Consider the following 20,837-nt stretch of genomic DNA (forward strand, 5'->3'; position numbering starts at 1 on the left):
CCATGACGCCATCAGACAAGTCTCTCCCCTCATAAAGTCCTTCCATGTACTCTGTCCATCCACCCCCTCTTCTGCATTTAACAGTGGATTTCCATGTTACCACCTTTCCTTTATTTTCACCGAAAGTTGTTTCGATTTTTCTGCATGCTGAGTTAGTCGTTCCGACAATCTTTTTTTCTTCACATTTTTCATGCTGCCATTTCGCCGTAGCTTTGCTGCACTTCCCTTTTTATTTCATTCCTAACTGATTTGTATTTCAGTTAACTGACGTTCAGTAGTAAGTCAACAAGATGTACTGCAAATATATCACATTAAAAGTTGTCTAAACCACTGACTAAACCGAGCGAGGTGGCGCAGTGGTTAGCATACTGGACTCGCATTCGGGAGGACGACGGTTCAATCCCGCGTCCGGTCATCCTGATTTAGGTTTTCCGTGATTTCCCTAAATCGCTCCAGGCAAATGCCGGGATGGTTCCTTTGAAAGGGCACGGCCGACTTCCTTCCCTGATCCGACGAGACCGATGACGTCGTAGTTTGGTCTCTTCCCACAAACAACCCAACCCAACGCAACCCACTGGCTAAAACCCACTTGCGTCATCGTCCTCTATAAAAGTTCCTGATTAGCTCTATCAGAGACCTCATCAGCATCAAAAAAATATTAACACCAACTTGGTTTTGCACAGGCAAGTGAAATTCTTACATTTCGGTATTCGCAGAGAACGTTGATATCGACCTCTTGGTGAGGTCAAAATATTTTATGGAGGAGTGCTTTCAGTCAGGTGTTTATAATTCTGGTCATGTTCTTGAAATCCGTGTTGAGGGGGTAATCGGGCGAACATCTTATGGCGCTTTCCTGTGAGGTAGTTTAAGTACTAGCACTAACATGCCGTTTATGAACAACGGTGGGAAAGTGTCATTTGTCAACCATTTTTATACAGGATGTCACGCCTGTAGGTGCAGATATTTTTATATGCAGTACCTTAATATGTACACACATCAGTACATTGGTTGTTTGTTTTCTGTCGAAAGTCTTCCCCACAAGAACGTCAGTAACTTTACTAACTGATGTTTTCTGCGTGTTCGTACCGCACCACCTAGTGGACCACGAATGTCACTGTGGACTAACAATCTTGCGTCCGTGTGTCCAAACTTCAGCACCTGACCTGCTGCCCAGGGAAAATAAATGTCTTGATCTTGTCACATGTACTTGGAGATACTAACCAACAAGAAAACATACTACTTGTAATAGCTATAATTATTTGCCCGCAAATGACGTAAATACGGGTGTAATGTTGTTCAGTACACCGTCCTCATTTACCAACAGAACTATCTCCACTTAGTACTCGTTAGGCCCTTTATAGTTTTGTCAGATTTTCCGTGACAACATCCGAGCAGTTAGTGTAAGATACGTTTGGCATTTCGTCTAAGCCCTTAGCTTTCTTTCGTCAGGCACCTATAATGATTAACTTCCGAGTTCGTTATATGTACCAAGGATTCTGCATTGCCATTGTGACCCACTGTTGCAATAGTGTTAGACAAAAGATTGTCTATTTCCACCGTTAGATCACCAGGCCCTTTTGTTTATCTAATACCAGATTAAGACTCATCCTTTAAATTATTAGACTTTCCTCCACAGTAGCTTCACAAGCATGGATGGGACTGGTGTGAAACACCTCTAACCCGTGAGAGCGCTGCTCTAATTTTGGTGGGGTTTGTGAAGAGGGAGTGGCTCTCATAGAGTTCTCCAAAAAGCTGCCATTGTTTCCATGGGACACGGTGCCAGTAATCTGGTTTAATAAAAATTACTTGTTCTCTGTGATGTATAACTGTGTACTCGTGTACCCATCACGGGCCCTGATGCCACAGAACGCCCTAAAATCACTATCATTGGCTCTTATCGACGTTAACTGAGACTGAAGGCATCGTGTGAAAGAACGTAAGTGTCACAATACGGAATACATAATTGGCAGTCAACAATGACATCATTAGAATACACACAAGCTGGAGGCAAGACAAGCAAAAGAATGAAATAGGGCATGCTCTTCAATAGAAACGTCTTGGCGTTCACCTTGACTTACTGAGGGCATACCTTCTTTGAACAGGTACCCAGGGATGGTAAAGGACAGAGGGTGGGGAGGGGGCGGAGAAGAGAGCGAAAAGAGGGAGCGATTGGCTGATTTTGGGGAGGGGACCAAACAGCGAATTCATCGGTTCCATCGGATAAGGGAAGATGGGGAAGGAAGTCGGCCGTGGCCTCTCAAAGGAACCGTCCCGGCATTATCCTGAAGCGATTTAGGGAACTCAGGGAAAACCTAAATCAGGATGGCCGGACGCGAGTTCGAACCGTCGCCCTCCCGAATACGAATCCAGTGTGCTAACCACTGCGCCACCTCGCTCGGTAGATGCAGCGGAGCGAGAGACAGGTTAGTTAGGTTTGCGTAATTCTAACGAGCTTTTATTCTAAAATATTCATGAATTTGTGAAACCTGGCTTGGGGTTAAGAGGAAATATGATTACATTCTTGACAACTGACTTGTTATTCTAGTAAATGAAGAAACACGGTCTGGATGACTATTTCTTTTATTAATAACTATCTTCAGGTCTAGCGCCGCAAGGTGCAGCTTGTCAGCAGTAGTACGAACGGCATAAAACTAAGAAAATAGCGTAGCCTTCCGCGGTCAGAGTCAGTTGCCATAAAAGTTTCCTGAATACGTTAGCCCTGAACTGAGCCATAAGAAGGCCATTGTAATCGTGGCCGAAAGGTTGGTTTCTCCAGCGCAGTTTGTTAAATTATGAAGAGTTATCATACTCATAGAACTTTTGTGTCAGACTGCGTCCGCAGCTCGTGGTCGTGCGGTAGCGTTCTCGCTTCCCACGCCCGGGTTCGATTCCCGGCGGGGTCAGGGATTTTCTCTGCCTCGTGATGACTGGGTGTTGTGTGATGTCCTTAGGTTAGTTAGGTTTACGTAGTTCTAAGTTCTAGGGGACTGATGACCATAGATGTTAAGTCCCTTAGTGCTCAGAGCCATTTTGTCAGACTGCGTAAAACAAACTATATAATTTTAGTGTTTTTATTGCGGTCTATTGCGACATTTGTCTTAACAGTAATTGCAGGTCCTGTTCAAATTACGAAAATCTATGGTCTGTTAAAACAAATAAAAAGAAGTGCTAAGTTTTGTGTTATATAACTAATCTGAAACAGATATGATAAGTATAGAAGATACCAATTGTAGTTACGGAGCATCCCGTCAATTCTATGTACTGCGCGCAACTTCAGTAAGTCCTTAATGCACACACATCAAACAGAAATTATAAAGGAGTGTGGACAAGCATGTTAAGAGTTGTTGGGCTTCATATGTTGTACTTTAAGATAACGTCATTTTCTAAGAACATTTCTGCGTTTATGTGTAATTCATACGTCAAATAAACCTGTAACACCTAAATCCTATGTTACAAATTTCGATTTCGCTGTAGCACAATTTGAATTTATTACTTTATTTGGCTCAAACTGTGCAAATAACGCCTGCTCTTTTCCTGTACGTTTATTCTGTACTTAAACGACTGTAGTACAGCATGTTCTTCTGTGTGAATGTTGGATGTGAAATATAGCTGTTGCTCTGTGTCTTTTGTAACAACTTTCACCCAAGTCCCAAGATTGCTACACAGTGTGATGCGGTAGTCAGTTTCAGTCTGACGAACCGTACGTCAGCAGGAATGAAATTGCAAGTTAATGAATATTGTAGTATATCCACAGTGTGTGTTTTCATAGACTGAGTTTCTTTAATATAAGTATTCGCTCTAAATTTGTTCGTTCCTTAGGTAAGTCATGTGCATTACTGCGTTTCATCAAGAATATCTGCACACTGGTGCAAATGCATGTAACACGAAGTGTGCATCGTGTTTCTGAATAAAAGTTTTCCGTTGACCCTTGGTACTGTTGAAACGTCCCCATAGAAAAGTTATTGAATTACTGTGCTGGTAAACCCCTGAGCGGAACTGAACGTACTCAGACATTTCGCTTTTTACTTATTCTGATCAACACTAAACTGACACACAATATTTTTAGCGCAACGCAATCTGATTTTCAAAAGTCCCTACAAAAGAATGGCCCTGACTAACAATAAACTATACCTTTCATGAATAACTTACCTCACAAAAAACTTCGTTACTCGAACTACAGCAATACAGCAAGCGCCACTACTGCCAGCTAAATAAAAGATTCTAACTACTGAAGGGACTAACTACTGATAGGCATAGTTACCAAATGAAAGATTTTGATCAAACAATGTATTTACCTTAATAGTGTTCAAAAGATATCTGTTCATGACATCCAGTCTTAAAAATTTACTGTCTCTGATGGACACACGTCCAGATCATCCGCTCTCAAAACTCCGCCATCTCTCTCCCCACATCCACCACTGCTGGCGGCTCACCTCCAACTGTACAACGCTACGCGCTGTTGACAGCCAACTGCCCAACACTACAATAGCAAATTCCAACAATGCAAACCAGCACAGTCAGTGATTTTCATATAGAGCGCTACATGGCGTTACCAACATAAAAACCTAAACAGCCTACTTACACTGTTAACAGTGCTGTAAAATACCTTGCAGCAGGTCACATTGCTTTAAATATTGTATAAAAAGAAATCTTGTGATGACATTCACCATAGTCTGGCGACGACCCAATTTGTATTTCACGTTAAACAAAGTATGTCTGATAAACTCTTTCAGTCCGGAACCACGTGACTGCTACGGTCGCAGGTTCGAATCCTGCCTCGGGCATGGATGTGTGTGATGTCCTTAGGTTAGTTAGGTTTACGTAATTCTAAGTCTAGGGGACTGATGACTTCAGATGTTAAGTCACATAGTGCTTAGAGTCATTTGAACCATTTGATAAACTGTGTAGGTACTTAAGTTTACGCAAATCAACTAATACCGAACACAGGAGAGCAAAGCAGTAACCCAAGTACCCTCCGACGATGTAATCAACGGTTGAAACAAACTCTCTCTCCGCCGGCCGTGGTGGCCGTGCGGTTCTGGCGCTGCAGTCCGGAACCGCGGGACTGCTACGGTCGCAGGTTCGAATCCTGCCTCGGGCATGGGTGTGTGTGATGTCCTTAGGTTGGTTAGGTTTAAGTAGTTTTAAGTTCTAGGGGACTGATGACCTAAGATGCTGAGTCCCATAGTGCTCGGAGCCATTTGAATTTGAAACTATCTCCTCTCTCTCTCTCTCTCTCTCTCTCTCTCTCTCTCTCTCTCTCATACGAAAACTATGTTCTACTAGCTGATGGAAATAATAATTACTACTTTCATTAAATAAAAATTAATTGAAACCCTCACCTGCCGACAGATGTTGTTGATATACCTCGATGGGGACAGCCGAAAATGTGTGCCCCGACCGGGACGCGAACCCGGGATCTCCTGCTTACACGACAGACGCTCTATCCAACTGTCACCGAGGACACAGATGAAGCAGTAGTCCCGGGTTCGCGTCCCGGTCGGGGCACACATTTTCGGCTGTCACCATCGATGTACATCAACAACACCTGTCGGCAGCTGATGGTTTCAATTAATTATCATTTATTGTAGAGAAGCTCCATGGTTATCAATCGTATCTGTTCTTTCGAGAACAGTTACTATCTTCATATACTATTTTCATTATTGGATAATACATGACTTTTGGAGGCATGATAAAAGTTAAATAAATGTGCTAACCTTCCGAACCCGAATAGCGTCACACAAGAAAAATAGTAAGTCAACTAAAACCTTCTTGATAAGGTGAATAATTTTCATCTTCTTCACCAACTTAAGATCTTTGTAATATATATTTCAGATGAGTGAGCGCCATCCAAGCTAATATAAAATCATTTTTACCCATTTTACGTTGGAGAGCTGAGTCTTCTGTGAGCTGCTAAAAGTTCGTTTAGATCTTTCTTGATGAAACATGCCCCTTCCAAACAGATATCTTTTCCCGCAGGGATTCTTGAAAGATAAGACAACCTGACCCTTTGCTTCCGGTCCTCACAGTATGCAAAGTAAATTACAACTTGTGCTTATACTTCAGAAGCGTTATGGATAAGTTTCGGATAGGATCTCGCTCTGGAGCAGCCAGAAGCCTCGATTGGATTCGTACTAAATGAGAAGTTTGGGATGCTTTCTGGCATGCCAGCGGTGTGTCAGTATCACGCCCAATGTTGGTTTCTAGTTCCATAAACATTACGTCTACCAGAGTATGTCACATAAAATAAGTGTTTAACCTGTTCTATTTACGCTGGAGCCTTACCAGATATAGATTTCGTCACATTTCTATTTGTCGTAGAATAAATATATTGTTTGTGTGTACATCTTTCACGAGAAACTGTTGGTCTCTTTAGATGTTAATCCTACCAAATTTCTCAATCCATACCTGAATTTAACGGCAGTGTTGGGCGCATATCGCTGCCGTTAAACTAATCTAAATCTTTACCAACGCAGATGCAAGCGATGCCGCAACCACGCCCACATCGACGCCCCCACGATCAGAGGGCAGCACTGTGTCCGGACTACCAGCAGCCCTCCGATCTCTACAACCCCGTCTACAACGAGATCTCCAACAGTGAGTAGTACTGCTAACCTCCATATCAGTAGTCGTCAGTGTACACCATCGGATCAAAAGTATCCAGAATTGACCACCAGTATGCAGAATTGACCACCAGACATCTCGAGAGCTGGCCTCCAACAGTATAAAAGGTAGGGAAGTACTGCGTTGTCAGTTGAGACGCAGTAACAGCAGAGTGGGTTGGTTGGGCTACCCTCAATATCTTCGAATGTGGACTAGTTACTTGCTGCCAACTGATTAAAAAGCCCGTCAGACACACTTCATCTGCTGAGAATTCTTCCCGGTTGTATGGCCGTCGTCCATGGATTAGATCTCTTCAATCCCTGATTGTGCTGAGTCTTGCCGAGTCAGTCGGCAAGACTCAGCACAATCAGGGATTGAAGAGATCCAATCCATGGACGACGGCCATACAACCAGGAAGAATTCTCAGTAGATGAAACATTCGGTCGTGAACGCCTTCATTGTATGATTAGACACACTTCAGTCGTGTCCAAGTCAAAAGTGATTGGGAGTTGGATACTCGAAGGAACAGCCACAGCTATACCAAGATCAGGCAGACTTCGTTTACTGACAGGCAGGGACCGTCGAACATTGTAGAGGATGGTTGTAATACTCGCATGAAATCAGTGAAAGAAATGACTCATGAGTTCAAAAGTGCAACCAACAGTCGAGTTTGAACAACGACTGCGTAATGAGAGAAAAAGAATGAGGTGCAGTGTTTGACCAGTTCCTCATAAGCCACAGATTTCTTTAATCAGTGCTAAGCGAAGCTTGAGTTGAGTTGCGGTAAAGAGCGACGCCAATGGGCATTAGATGACTGGGAACGAATGATTAGGTGTGATGAACCACGCTGTGCACTATTGCAATCCGATGGAAGGGCCTGGGTTTGGTGAATGTCTGTAGAACATTAACTGCCAACAGTGAATTACTGAGGATGTGGCGTTAAATTAGGTGGGTGTTTTTCGTGGTTGCTGTGTGGTCCCCTTGTTGCGCCTAGGAAAACGCGAACTGCGAAATGTTATTAAAAAAAATTTCGGCATTATGTGCTGTGTACAATGTACGAACTGTTCTGAGACGATGATTCTTGTCATAAAGGAGCATCTCTGAGGGAATGGTTTGTGGACAGTAACACTTGAAATGGACTCGTCTGCCTAGAGTCCCAAACTGAACCCGGTGCAACACCATTGGGATGAGTTAGAACGACTTCGCTCCAGATCCAACTTCACAGCCTCCTCTGGTTTCAGCTCCTGAGGAAGATTGGGCTGCCTTCCGGCACAGACATTCAGACACTTGATGGACTGTATCCCCTGCAAAGTTAAAGTCATCATAAGGTGAAGGGTGGAATACACCCGAGATTAACGCCCACTAATTGGTTTCTGGATACGTTTTATCAGATAGTGTAGCGTCTCGAATCAATGGGGCGAGCAAATGATAAAATTTAAGTGAATGTCGGCAAGGATTATATGGTGAGTGTTTGTGACACAACGAAGTTATATTAAGTAAAAGGTGTACATACGAGAGTTTAGCTGACTGTTGTGACGTCAGATGCGATGTCTGTATGTTATCTTGCCATCTGGACTCCCTGGTTTTGAGTTAATAGAGCCAGGAAGACTTTGGGCACGTAGTGTTATGTATCTGGTCTCTGCCAATCTCAAGCGTTATGTGTGTGGTAGCATTGTAGAGGCCATTGTTGAATCCTGTGTTTCATTTCACTGATACGTGAAGTTTAGTCATAATTATCTAAAAACCATTGTAGGAGTATAATTATTGAACTTGTCACCAAATCTAACGATTTGAATTTCGATTAGACGAAATATTTAGTAGTTTTTTTTATCTACATGCAGAACTCTTGGTTTCTCAGTCACTGACTGCAAAGAACTAAGTACATAATTAGAGAAAGGCTATTTTGGTAGTCCACATCTTTGTTCTTCAGGTGGTCGATGTGTGTGTGAGATGGATTACATTCTGCACTGCCACCCCGTCCTACTAAAATTGATCTAATTAATGCATGACAATAATGATCAGGAACCACATGAATTCCTACTTAGAATGATACACACTACAAGTCATCGGAATTGAGAGACACCACACCGTGATCTTTGTTTCTGGGATGATTAATTAAAGATTTTGGAACTTTCCACAATAACGAACGAACCAGACGTTCACTCAGTTGACAGGCTCATGGGAATGCTGGATGTTGTAAGTAGAAAACACAAAAAATTGGTTCATAATAACGACAGTGACATTCTAGCTACTGAAACTGAAGTAATAACTTTGTATGAAGTTACTACAGTTGTGTGGTACCATTGTAAACATTCACTGGGAAAAAAATTACCTGTTGTGATGATGATTACAGCAGTGGAATCATTAATGCAGGTATACACTGGGTTCTGCATCTTTATATATAAATACCATTGTTACTGCCAGAATGTGTTGTTTGTGTATTTCTTTGAATAACAATTACTAAACATAGTTTTAAATGTTCCTTTCAAATGTTACAGTAACATATTAACATCATCCAAATAATCGGGAATTAAACTCAGCTGTATGTGAGTATGTCAGTAAAAATGTTTGGCAGGCTTGCTAGACTGCTTAAACACCTGTGTGCACAAGCCAGCTTTCTGTTTCTCCAAGAATTTTAAAGAAACTATTTGGTAAACAAAATATCACTTCTCATAGATTTGTCAGATTCATGGTGAACTATAATTTGGTTAGTGGTCATACTTACTCTGATATTTCTACATCGAGTGGGCAACTTCACGAACTTAAAATGGTTTTGTAGTGAAAAATAAACATCGCTTTCATTATCTATTTGTTAGGTAATACAATGTTGCATAATAAATGTAGACAGCATATTAATCTTTTTTAAACCTTGGCAGGAGATAGGTATATACTTCCATTGTCGAGAAGATGGATTATAAGTAAAAAAACTCATTTCTGCCCACACATGAAAATGATAAAGCCAGAATGAAAAATTAATATCATCGCTTGTATGTCATAAACTGTTTGGCACATTGAAACGAGACTTTGGCAAACGATAGCAAGCGAAGGGGGGAGTATTTTTCCACATTTCCAATATACGAGTCTTCTTTACCTGCTGTGAGATGTTAGTAACAACCTGCTGTGAGATGTTTGTAACCATAGAGTTTTTCAATAGAATAATTAAATTCTTTAATTATGATCGAAAACTGGTGAAATGAGAATTGATGTGGGTTTTACAGCAACTTAAGTGAAATTTATCCTTTTATTTTCGTGCTCAGAATAGCCTTTTTATGAACTATTGAGCTTTCTTATCCTTAGTTACGCGTTTAATAATGTACTGCTTTAGGCTTCAATCACAATTTCACTTCATTAGAATGTTACTGAGATGAGGCTTTGAAAACCATGCTGTTCTTTGGCAAAAGTGATAAATTATAATGTGGCCACAAAACAAGTTAGTATTATTCAAAACTTATCACTGATGACATTTCTTTGAAGACAAAGAAAAAGAGAAAGAAATCCTAGAAATACGATGCTCTAACCAACGTGTATTATTTATAATGACTGGCTGGGCCTGAAAGATGCCAAATAATTTTATTCCCATATCTCCGTTATCTGAGATCTATGAAAACAATTCACAGAATCTTTTAGTTCCTGTGTGTATAGAGAATGAAGGACGTACATTTTACAAGAAATACCTTTTAGTTCATCGAAGACATTGATAATCTTTTCTCAGTTCCACAGGTAGTTGATGGGCTTCCGGAAATTGATTTGTTTTCGCATTTCACAGATCAACTGGTACATTTGTATAATATCGTGTAGAGCCCCCAAGTGTACGCAGAAGTGCCGGAACAGGAAGTGGCATGAACTCGAATAATGTCTGAAGTAGTGCTGGAGGGAACTGACGCCATGAAGCCTTCAGGGCTGTCCACAAATTCGTAAGAGAACGAGGGGGTGGAGATCTCTTCTGACCATCAAGTTGCAAGGCATCTCAGATATGCTCAGTATTGTTCGTGTCTGGGGGGTTTGGTGGCCAGCGGAAGTGTTTAAACTCAGAAGAGGATCCCTGGAGCCACTCGGTAGCAATTCTGGACGCGTGGGGTGTCGCCCAAGTCCGTCGGAAAGCACAATGGACATAAATGAAAGCAGGTGATCAGACAGGATTCTTAGGTGCTCGTCGCCTGTCAGAGTCGTATCTAAACGTATTAGGGGTTTCATATCACTCCAATTGCACACGTCCCTCACCATTACGGAGCTTCTACCGACTTGAACAGTCCCCTTCTGACATGCAGGGTCCATGGATTCATGAGGCTGTGTCCATACCCGTACACGTCTATCCGCTCGATACAATTTGAAATCAGACTCGTCCGACCAGGCAACATGGTCCAGTCATCAACAGCCCGATGTCGGTGTTGACAGGCCCGGACGTATCGTGAAGCTTGGTGTCGTACACTCATCAAGGATACACGAGTTGGCTTTCAGCTCCGAAAGCCCATTTCGATGAGGTTTTGTTGAATGATTCGTACGGCGACACTTGTTGATGGTCCAGCATTGAAATCTGCAGAAATTTGCGGTAGGTTTACACTTCTGTGATGTTGGACGATTTTCTTCAATCGTCGTTGCAGGATCTTTTTTTTCCGGCCGCAGCGATATCGTAGATTTGATGTTTAACCGGAGTGCTGATATTCACTGTACACTCGTGAAATGGTCGTACTGGAAAATCCCATTTTCATCGCTACCTCGGAGATGCTGTGTCACATCGCTCGTGCGCCGACTATAAGACTCACTTTAATCTTGATAACCTGCCATTGTAGCAGCAGGAACCGATCTAACGATGCGCCAGACACCAATTGACTTATGTAGGCGTTTCCGACGGCAGCGCCGTATTCTGTCTGTTTACATGTCGCTGTATTTGAATATGTATGCCTTTACCAATTTCTTTGGCACTTCAGTGTAGAAATAAGACTTTAGCAATTATCAGTCTCAGCCATTCAATTTTAAAACTGCACTTGGATATAGACCTCTAAGCAGATTACGTCACAAGTGGCTACTTTCTTCTTTTAGTCTTCATTTTTTCTTCGGAAAAGTGTATTCAGGGACGAATTTTGAATAATACTTAACTTCGCTTGTTGCTGAGATCAAATTTACTTCTTTTGCCATAACATGCGTAATTTACGTAGATTCATCTCACAAATATTGTAATCTAACTGAAATTATGATGCGAACGTGAAGCAACGTATTATTAAACTAAGAACTGAGGACCAGGCAAGTCAGTAGTTTAAAGAAGCCCATTTCGCTAGAGAATAAAGAATGTAATTTCTTCGCGTACTTCACTGCAAAACGCACAGCAATTCTCGTTTCACCGACTTTTGACGCCTGTAAAAAATTATATTATTCCACTGAAAAAATCTGCGGTTATTTGCATATTGCAGTAAATCAGGATGTTCGGCGTGATAAGTACGTGGCAAAATACTCTCCTCGTTGCATGTTCGCTAAAATCTTGTTTCAGCATCTCAAACTGTCTGCGATATGGGGAATGTAACGTAAGTGCCTCATTGTAGATTCCTATGTAATTGTACTAACGTCTTAGTACACTGATATAATCAATACAAAAAAGGAGAAACAATATATTGCATGAAAGTTTTATAGCGGAAAGTTACTTTTTGTTAGCGATCTTATCTTTGTATGTGACCTTAGAGAATGCAGTACATAGACCAAACTATTTGTACACGTTAATGCAATACGGAATTGACCTCTAGATATAGCGGTCACGCCAGTATAAAAGGCGAGGGGTACTGTGTTGCCGGTAAAGAGGCAGTAACGGCAGAATGGGTATGTCACGACTTCGTACTAAACATTGGATGCCACCTGAGTAAGAAGTCCACCAGAGGAATTTTAAAGCTGGAATTTTAAAGCTTCCCAAATTGCTGTTGGTGATGTGATTGTGAATTGGAGACACGAAGACTTCTGATAGTGAATTATGCGTCTAAAAGTGTTTATATCTATCCGAAGATGCTACCAACACAAGATCTAGATCTATATGGTCAAATTAAGTTGTTGTTCTTCATCCTCACTTACTATAATTATAACTTTGGGACCGACTGATCACAACTGATTGCAACACAGTATTTATACCACACGCATTTCCCCTTTATTCTTTGCAAGGCAACTTCGGTGGGCTGGAATATGTACATATTTTTGTTTATACTATTCAATTTACATTTAGGACATTCTACAGGGCTATTACAGATGATTGAAGCGATGATTGATGCTTGAAATGCACTCACATAAGTCAGTCATAACAGTGCAACGACGCTTCAGGACGAAGTTCAACAAAGATCCACCAACTGCTAACTCCATTCGGCGATGGTATGCGCAGTTTATAGCTTCTGGATGCCTCTGTAAGGGGATATCTACGGGTCGGCCTGCAGTGAGCGAAGAAACGGTTGAACGCGTGCGGGCAAGTTTCACGCGTAGCCCGCGGAAGTCGCCGAATAAAGCAAGCAGGGAGCTAAACGTACCACAGCCGACGGTTTGGAAAATCTTACGGAAAAGGCTAAAGCAGAAGCCTTACCGTTTACAATTGCTACAAGCCCTGACACCCGATGACAAAGTCAAACGCTTTGAATTTTCGGCGTGGTTGCAACAGCTCATGGAAGAGGATGCGTTCAGTTGAGAGGTGGCATGAGCCCCCTCTCATATTTCTATCTTACGATTTTCCTCTCTAATTGCATGCAGTGAAAAGTCGCTATTCCTTTAGACGCGGACTTCCCACGCAGCGTCTCTTGTCACCCGGGTGGTCCGGTGACAGGCGGGCTCTTCTGATCTGGAAAGCGTTAAACCGACAGGTGTGAGGAAGTCGAGTGAATGCATGCTTTGCAGACGCCGACATTGTCAAAAGACACACCCGGAGGGGTCTGAAGTAGCCGCTGGGCTAGAGGTTCCGCTACTTCGCAGAAACTTAGCGAAAACACTTTCTGGCGGGCTACCAGCGATGCATGGGAATGACTTGTGTACCCAGGCAGTTGTGGCTGGAAAATTCCCGCGCTTTCTGCAAAATAGTAACTGTGATTGGCTTGCTCAGGGCATAACTCCGTGACGTAGCAAAATCAGCGCAGAAATTGGCGCCAAGAATCTCCATTGGTGGAATTGTAGTGCTCCGGCAATAGAGTGGAATTTTCCGCCGGTTTTCGAGTTGCTGATTGGATCGTTTAACCACGGGCACTGTCGTGGGAGCGGGAATGTTGTGTGTTCGGCCTGTACGGGTGCTCTAGGTAGTCGGCTCTCGCCTTTCGGTCGAGGACGTCGAAGCAACCAGCCATTGCCTCCAGTACGCCAGATCGTGTTCTGGCAGTTAAGAAGACAGTTTGGTAATGTATGTCCGCAGCACCGGCAGATAGGGATTTTCCTAGGTGATAATCAGAGCTCAGAAGAGCGCGCCTGTTTGTCTTTTTCTAACTTTGTTCTGTCTCGAGTAGCAGCAATTAATGTTGGGTTAACTGTGTGTCTCTCTTAAGATTTGAGTGGCAAGGAATTGGCTCCACATACCACTTCGTCTTAAACCTCAAAATCTAGTTTAGGGACAACTTCACATTCACAGCGTTTGTTTGAGTGTCCAATTTGACCCAATTTGATGTATTATAAATGTTTCATGTGTTTTTGTTTATTATTTTGTGTTTGGTCTTAATAAATCCTATTGTTATTTTGGACAGAACTTTCATTCTGTTAATCGGTAGAGCAACCCATCATTTCTCACTACGTTAATGAAACCTTCCTTTATTTAACTTATTTATCAAATTAAATTATTGCAGGCGCCAAACTCTTTTCTACTCCACTTGCAGGGTTGTTTACAGTCAGTTCGCGTATATTTTTTATCCATGTGCAACAGCAAAAGTCGGAGTTAGAATAGGGGGGGCTTAGAGCATCATTTACACATGTAGATTCTAGAAGAATTTAGTGTTAAATACACTGCTTGCCCCGGCACCTTGCACAGTGCGAAACTTGTTTTCAGTGATGAAGCAACATTTTTTCTTAATGGTGAAGTGAACAGACACAATGTACGAATCTGGGCGGTAGAGAATCCTCACGCATTCGTGCAGCAAATTCGTAATTCACCAAAAGTTAACGTGTTTTGTGCAATCTCACAGTTCAAAGTTTACGGCCTCTTTTTCTTCTGTGAAAAAAACGTTACAGGACACGTGTATCTGGACATGCTGGAAAATTGGCTCATGCCACAACTGGAGACCGACAGCGCCGACTTCATCTTTCAACAGGATGGTGCTCCACCGCACTTCCATCATGATGTTCGGCATTTCTTAAACAGGAGATTGGAAAACCGATGGATCGGTCGTGGTGGAGATCATGATCAGCAATTCATGTCATGGCCTCCACGCTCTCCCGATTTAACCCCATGCGATTTCTTTCTGTGGGGTTATGTGAAAGATTCAGTGTTTAAACCTCCTCTACCAAGAAACGTGCCAGAACTGCGAGCTCGCATCAACGATGCTTTCGAACTCATTGATGGGGACATGCTGTGCTGAGTGTGGGAGGAACTTGATTATCGGCTTGATGTCTGCCGAATCACTAAAGGGGAACATATCGAACATTTGTGAATGCCTAAAAAACTTTTTGAGTTTTTGTATGTGTGTGCAAAGCACTGTGAAAATATCTCAAATAATAAAGTTATTGTAGAGCTGTGAAATCGCTTCAATCATTTGTAATAACCCTGTATATGTGCAGGGGGTAGGCAAAATAGTGTGAACAGACGTAGTAATGGGATGGTTGTGTTTGACGGTCATTAACGCAGGTAAGGCACGTGGCGCACTGGATTGTGCGTGTTCAGTACGGATTAGGCATGAGTGCAGGTTGTTTACGAGTAGTGCGTACTTAGTATTTGCATTCAGAGGCTGATGTCGACGTGCAATGAAAGATCTAACGGAGTTCCAAAGAGGGCAGATTGTGGGGTCTCGATTAGCTGGAGCATTAGTAACCAAGACAGCCCACGTGTTGGAAGTTTCAAGAAGAACTGCTTTAACAGTCATAACAGCCTACACATAACATGGAAACACATCACCTTATAGACCTAATAATTGGCGTAAATCAGAAGGCAGAGATTTTCATACGCTCATAAAAATTGTGTCAAAACAACACACAACTACGGCTGGTAAAGTGAATGCAGAGCTCAAAAGCCATCTTCGATACTCCGTATCTATCGACACTATCCGCCGAGAACTCGCTAAAGCAAATATGGGCGAGCTGGTATACCGAAACCATCAGTGACGACAACCAAAGCAAAGAAGCGTAAAAATGGTGTCAGGAGCATAAATCGTGGACGGCTGATCATTGGAAACTCGTCATAGGGTCCGACGAGTCAACGTTTTCTTTCTTTCCGACATCGAGCCGGGTTTATCTTTGGAGAACGCCAAAAGAAGCCTACAATCTTGATTGCTTGTTTCCAACGGTTAAGCTTGGAGGTGGAAGTGTGATGGTGTGGGCAGCCATATCATGGTATTTTGCTGGTCCCATCATTACTCTCAAAGTGTGTGTTACAGCCAACGATTATGTGAACATTTTAGGTGATCAGGTGCACCTCATGGTTCAAATGTTGTTCCCCAACAATGATGTCATAATTCAGGACGATAATGCAACCTTTTAAACAGTCAGGACAGTACTGTCGTGGTATGAGGAGCATGCAACTGAACTGCAGCGTCTTCCCTGGCGAGCACAGTCCCTGGGCCTGAATATTATCGAACCCTTGTGGGTGGTATTGGAGCGCAGACTCCGGAACAGATTTCCACCTCCCTCGTAACTACAGGAGTTAGAAGAGGTTCTGATCGAAGAGTGGCATAATATTCCACTGAAGACTGTACAATCATTATATGCCAGTATTCCAAGAAGAATCGCGTCTCTATTACGGGCAAATGGGGGGCGGGGGGGGGGGGGGGTCCAACCCCTTATTAATAAACCGTTCCCAAGTAAGTACAGGTGTTCACATTATTTTGCGTTTTTCCTGTCAGTTATAAGCAGTTTTGGCACTCCCTGCTGTTAGGTGATTAAATAATAATTAAAAATTCAACTTACAGATTTCGTAGCTGTTGATGTACATGTTATGTTCTTTTTCCTTTGTTACTGCTGTTCCTCTGATAACTGGCATTTGAAATTTCGTTTTCACTCTTCATAGCAATAGGGACTGAACACATGGTTTGATATTATGATTTTATGCTGTTGGCAGTCTTAGAATGTTATTTATGACGAGTTCTCTGTGTGTGTGTGTGTGTGTGTGTGTGTGTGTGTGTGTGTGTGTGTGTGTGTGAGAGAGAGAGAGAGAGAGAGAGAGAGAGAGAATTCCTAAGGGACCAAACTGATGAGGTCATTGGTCCCTACACTTACACACTACTTATACTAACTTACGCTAAGAACAAAACACACACACACACAAACACACACACACAAACACACACACACACACACACACACACACACACACACACACAAGGGAGGACTCTGACGTCCAGCGGGAGAGGCCGCGCAGTCCGTGATTCGGCGCCTCTAACCACGGGTTGTGGTGTTTTAAGTGCTTTGCTAATGTGGAATAGTTTGTTTCATACTTCAAACACCTAGAACGTTCTTGTAAAATGTTTTAAAACTCTTGCATGACATCCCTTTGTATGATGCATCACAACTTTGACGTTCAAGTTTGTACATTCCTGATCCCTGGAATTTACCCCTTTGATTGTTGCTCCTGTTCAGTTCGATCAGGGAGTTTCACCGGTTTTATGTGCTGTTTGGAAGTCCTACCTTTCGCTACATTTACTACTCTATGTGTTAATCTGTGTATGTAAGTCATAGTGTACAATCTGCTCCTTTCGTGTGTGGTGCTGTCATTACGTATGTGTGTTGTGTATATTTATGGGTTTGGGGTTTGAGTTTCCCTTTATACATTGTGTGTTTGTTATATATTTGTGTTTTAGTATTTTGACTGAGTCTTTTACGTTTGTGTCATACCCATTGTTGCTAGCTGTTTTTATGATTGCACCGATTTCTTTTTTATAGTTTCTGTTGCTGAGCAGAATCATGTTTATTCCATATAATGTGGGTATTGCAATCTTCTGCTTGTGGAGATGACATGATGCGGTATGTGTTATTTTCTCTGTGGGCATTGGTTTTCTGAAAACGTTCAAAGAACATTTTCCATTATCTTTAATTGTTATGTCAAGGTATTTTTTTAATTTATATATATATATATATATATATATATATATATATATATATATATTTTTTTTTTTTTTTTTTTTTTTTTTTTTTTTTTGGTACTCTGAACTTTGTTCTGATGTGTTTGTTGGTTTTCGAGTGGGTTCGGTCTATTTTTTGTATATATTTCTAAGGAGAACTTTAAATTATTACTACATCATAGAAAAGCAAAAGTGCTTGAACTGTTAATAAGCTATTTATACAATGTGCTAAACGTAAACTAAGTACTACAAACAAAAATATGTACGTATTCCAGACGAATGAAGCTGCCATGCAAAGAATAAAGGTGCAATGTATATGCCACAAACATTTTTTTTATTCATTAATAATTAGACGGTTGCAAGGCAATTCTTCTTCTTCTTCTTCTTGTGCACTTCATTGTCTGTTCCATAAATCCGTCCGTCTTTCTCTGTATGTGAAGTATACGAATAAGTTGGAAGTCCTCTCTGTACATTACCAGCCGTTAGCAGATTGTCATCTAATGAGGCTCCCACATTGAAGCCTCATGACTTGCCTGTTTTTTATTCGAGGTGTGCTTCTTCTGGATGACTTCCTTTCTCCACAGTTTGTCTCATCTACTGTGGATTCAACCCTCTCCCTGCAGATTCGCCACGTCAGAGTTCCTCTCTTCTGCCTATGCATCCGTTGCTTCTCATAACCCTGACGAGGGGACTTCACGAAGTACTATCACCCAGCGCCAGATGAACCAACGTTGTAACTTGCTAAACTGTATGATGGAACCAGAGTCGACCTCTGGACCTCTGCCTTTCGTGGGCAAATGCTTTTGCCAACAGTACCGCAAGTTTGGTAGCAGAGCTTCAGCGAAGTCTGCAGTTACGAGACGGGATACTGGCGGAAGTAAGCTGTGAGGACGGGTCGTGAATCTTGTTTGGGTAGGTCTGTCGGTAGAGCACTTACCCGCGAAAGCCAAAGATCCCGAGAACGAATCTCGATTCGACACACAGTTAAATCTGCCAGGAAGTTTCATATCAGTGCTCACTCCACTGCAGAGTAAAAATTTCATATTGAACCAAGATTTATTGACGAGGGGTTCCTACTCCCTCTCCTTACTGTCCGCCCTGATAGCTGAGTGGTCAGCGTGACGGATTGCCGTCCACGGGCTGCTCACGGACTGGGTGTTGTGTTGTCTTCTTCATCATTTCATCCCCATTCAACGCGCAGGTCGCCCAATGTGGCGTCGAATGTAATAAGACCTGCACCAAGGCGGCCAGACCTGTCCCACAAGGGGCCTCCCGGCCAATGGCACCAAACGACCATTTCCATTTTTTCCCCTCCTTACTCAGCTGTACTTGGGACCGGTATGGCGGTTTTTTTCAGTAACTTTATTAGTTACTGAAAAAAAAATTGTGCATTTTCAAAAGAAGGTGAGGATATTATAAAACCGACGTGCTTGTTTCAGGTTCGGACGAGTACCTGCCTTCCGACCGGGGAGACGACGACGAGCGCGACGGCGGTGACAGCGGCAGCGACAGCGGCAGCTCGGAGGGCGTGCGCACCTACTGCAGCGCCGAGCACCTCTCGCCGTCGCCCGGCGACGAGGCGCGCCCGCTGCGGCCGCCGCCCTCGGCGCCGCCCCCGCCGCCCCCAGCAGGCGCGGCCGGCGCCTTCCAGCTGCGCTACCTGCCGTCGGCGCCGCCCATCCACCAGATGAGCGACTCCCCGCCGGGCCACGAGTCAGACTCGGGCTACAGCCACCACTCGTCCAGCGGCCAGCGCCGCCCCAACCCGGCCGGCCTCTACTAGTCACTCTGGGCGGCTCCAGCCGACCAGTGTCCAGTGTCGTCCTCGCCTCACTCTCGGACAGTTCACAAACGTGCAGTTGGGCCCAAAAGCCTAATGAGACGTCCCTATGGTTCTGCAGTCTCTGCAGACACTCTCACCCCGGGTGTCTTTTGAAACTAATCTAGTCAGATAACATACCCTGCTAAGAACGTACAGAATATATACATGTAGGCTGCTGCGGCAGGTGTCAGTCTCATTAAAGTCCTTCTCGGTATACTACCGCGTTATCTTGTAGAATTCTAAAATATTCTGTATTAATTCTTCCAATTGTACATGGGACTACAGGAAACGCAGACATACGATTAGTTACCAAAGAATAAATTGCTTGAGGTTTCAATTGATCCGTCATTACTGCCATCAACTAATTTAACGTTATTAGTATGGTTGCGTTCGAGTAACGCCAAATTATTTTTTTCCTTTGGAAGAAAAGAAACGACATTTTGTTCCCAACAACGGTGAAAACATTCGCATTAAACCTCGACAACATTCACCAGTTACAAAGAGTTATGATTTTTACATAACAGCATCTGCTTTTTAACGCAAATTTGGATGAGAATGCATAACGATGAACTGTAAGCTCGACAGGATTGAGGTAACTGAAAAACGGATTGTTAAAAACAAATGCATGCAATACAGATCTAAAGTATCGGGAGTAATGGCCAAAAGAAGATTCATCTTTTTTTGGATACCTCTACCGAATGAATGAGACTAGACTCGCGAAACTAAGTAATATTCCTATATTTCTGGTACAAGTAATCGCAGTAGCATGAACTGCAGAAATAAGGAAAGAACAAGAAAGAAACATCAAAGAATCAGAAATAGTAAATTGTAAACCTTTGTAAGAAAAAAATATTAAATTTAGAAGGTTTTCAGTACATAAGAAATCAGAGGTCGGGAACAACATGGAAAGAAGAAAGGAAAAGGCGAGACAGGATGAAAACAAAGTACTTGAAAGGAACAAGGAAAAATGAGAAATTGCAGCTGTTACATGATACTAGTTGGTTAATACAAAAATAATATAATACACTAACTGTTTCATAATTTTAGTTGTAATATACAGTTTGCTTACATGTAATATCTCGAGCGAGCATTGCTGATTCAGAGTCTTCTTCATTATTGAAACATCTTTCACAGGATAGAACAAGGTGTTTTTAAGCACAATTATTGGCTGTACATGGGTCACATCTGTTTACCTTTTCTATCTT

At 42.5% G+C, this 20,837-nt stretch overlaps 1 protein-coding gene across 1 annotated transcript in view; it reads left to right on the forward strand.

The window, feature by feature from the left end:
- LOC126188711 (uncharacterized) overlaps positions 1 to 19,593 on the forward strand; it is a 299,019-nt gene extending 279,426 nt beyond the window's left edge. Inside the window, exons 5-7 of the mRNA XM_049930319.1 lie at positions 6,477 to 6,597; positions 19,250 to 19,389; positions 19,498 to 19,593. Of these exons, the coding sequence (XP_049786276.1) occupies positions 6,477 to 6,597; positions 19,250 to 19,389; positions 19,498 to 19,593 (357 nt within the window). The remainder of the gene's footprint in view (positions 1 to 6,476; positions 6,598 to 19,249; positions 19,390 to 19,497) is intronic.
- The last annotated feature ends 1,244 nt before the right edge of the window (positions 19,594 to 20,837 follow it).

This window comes from Schistocerca cancellata, chromosome 5 (assembly GCF_023864275.1).
Source record: "Schistocerca cancellata isolate TAMUIC-IGC-003103 chromosome 5, iqSchCanc2.1, whole genome shotgun sequence".
NCBI lineage: Eukaryota > Metazoa > Arthropoda > Insecta > Orthoptera > Acrididae > Schistocerca > Schistocerca cancellata.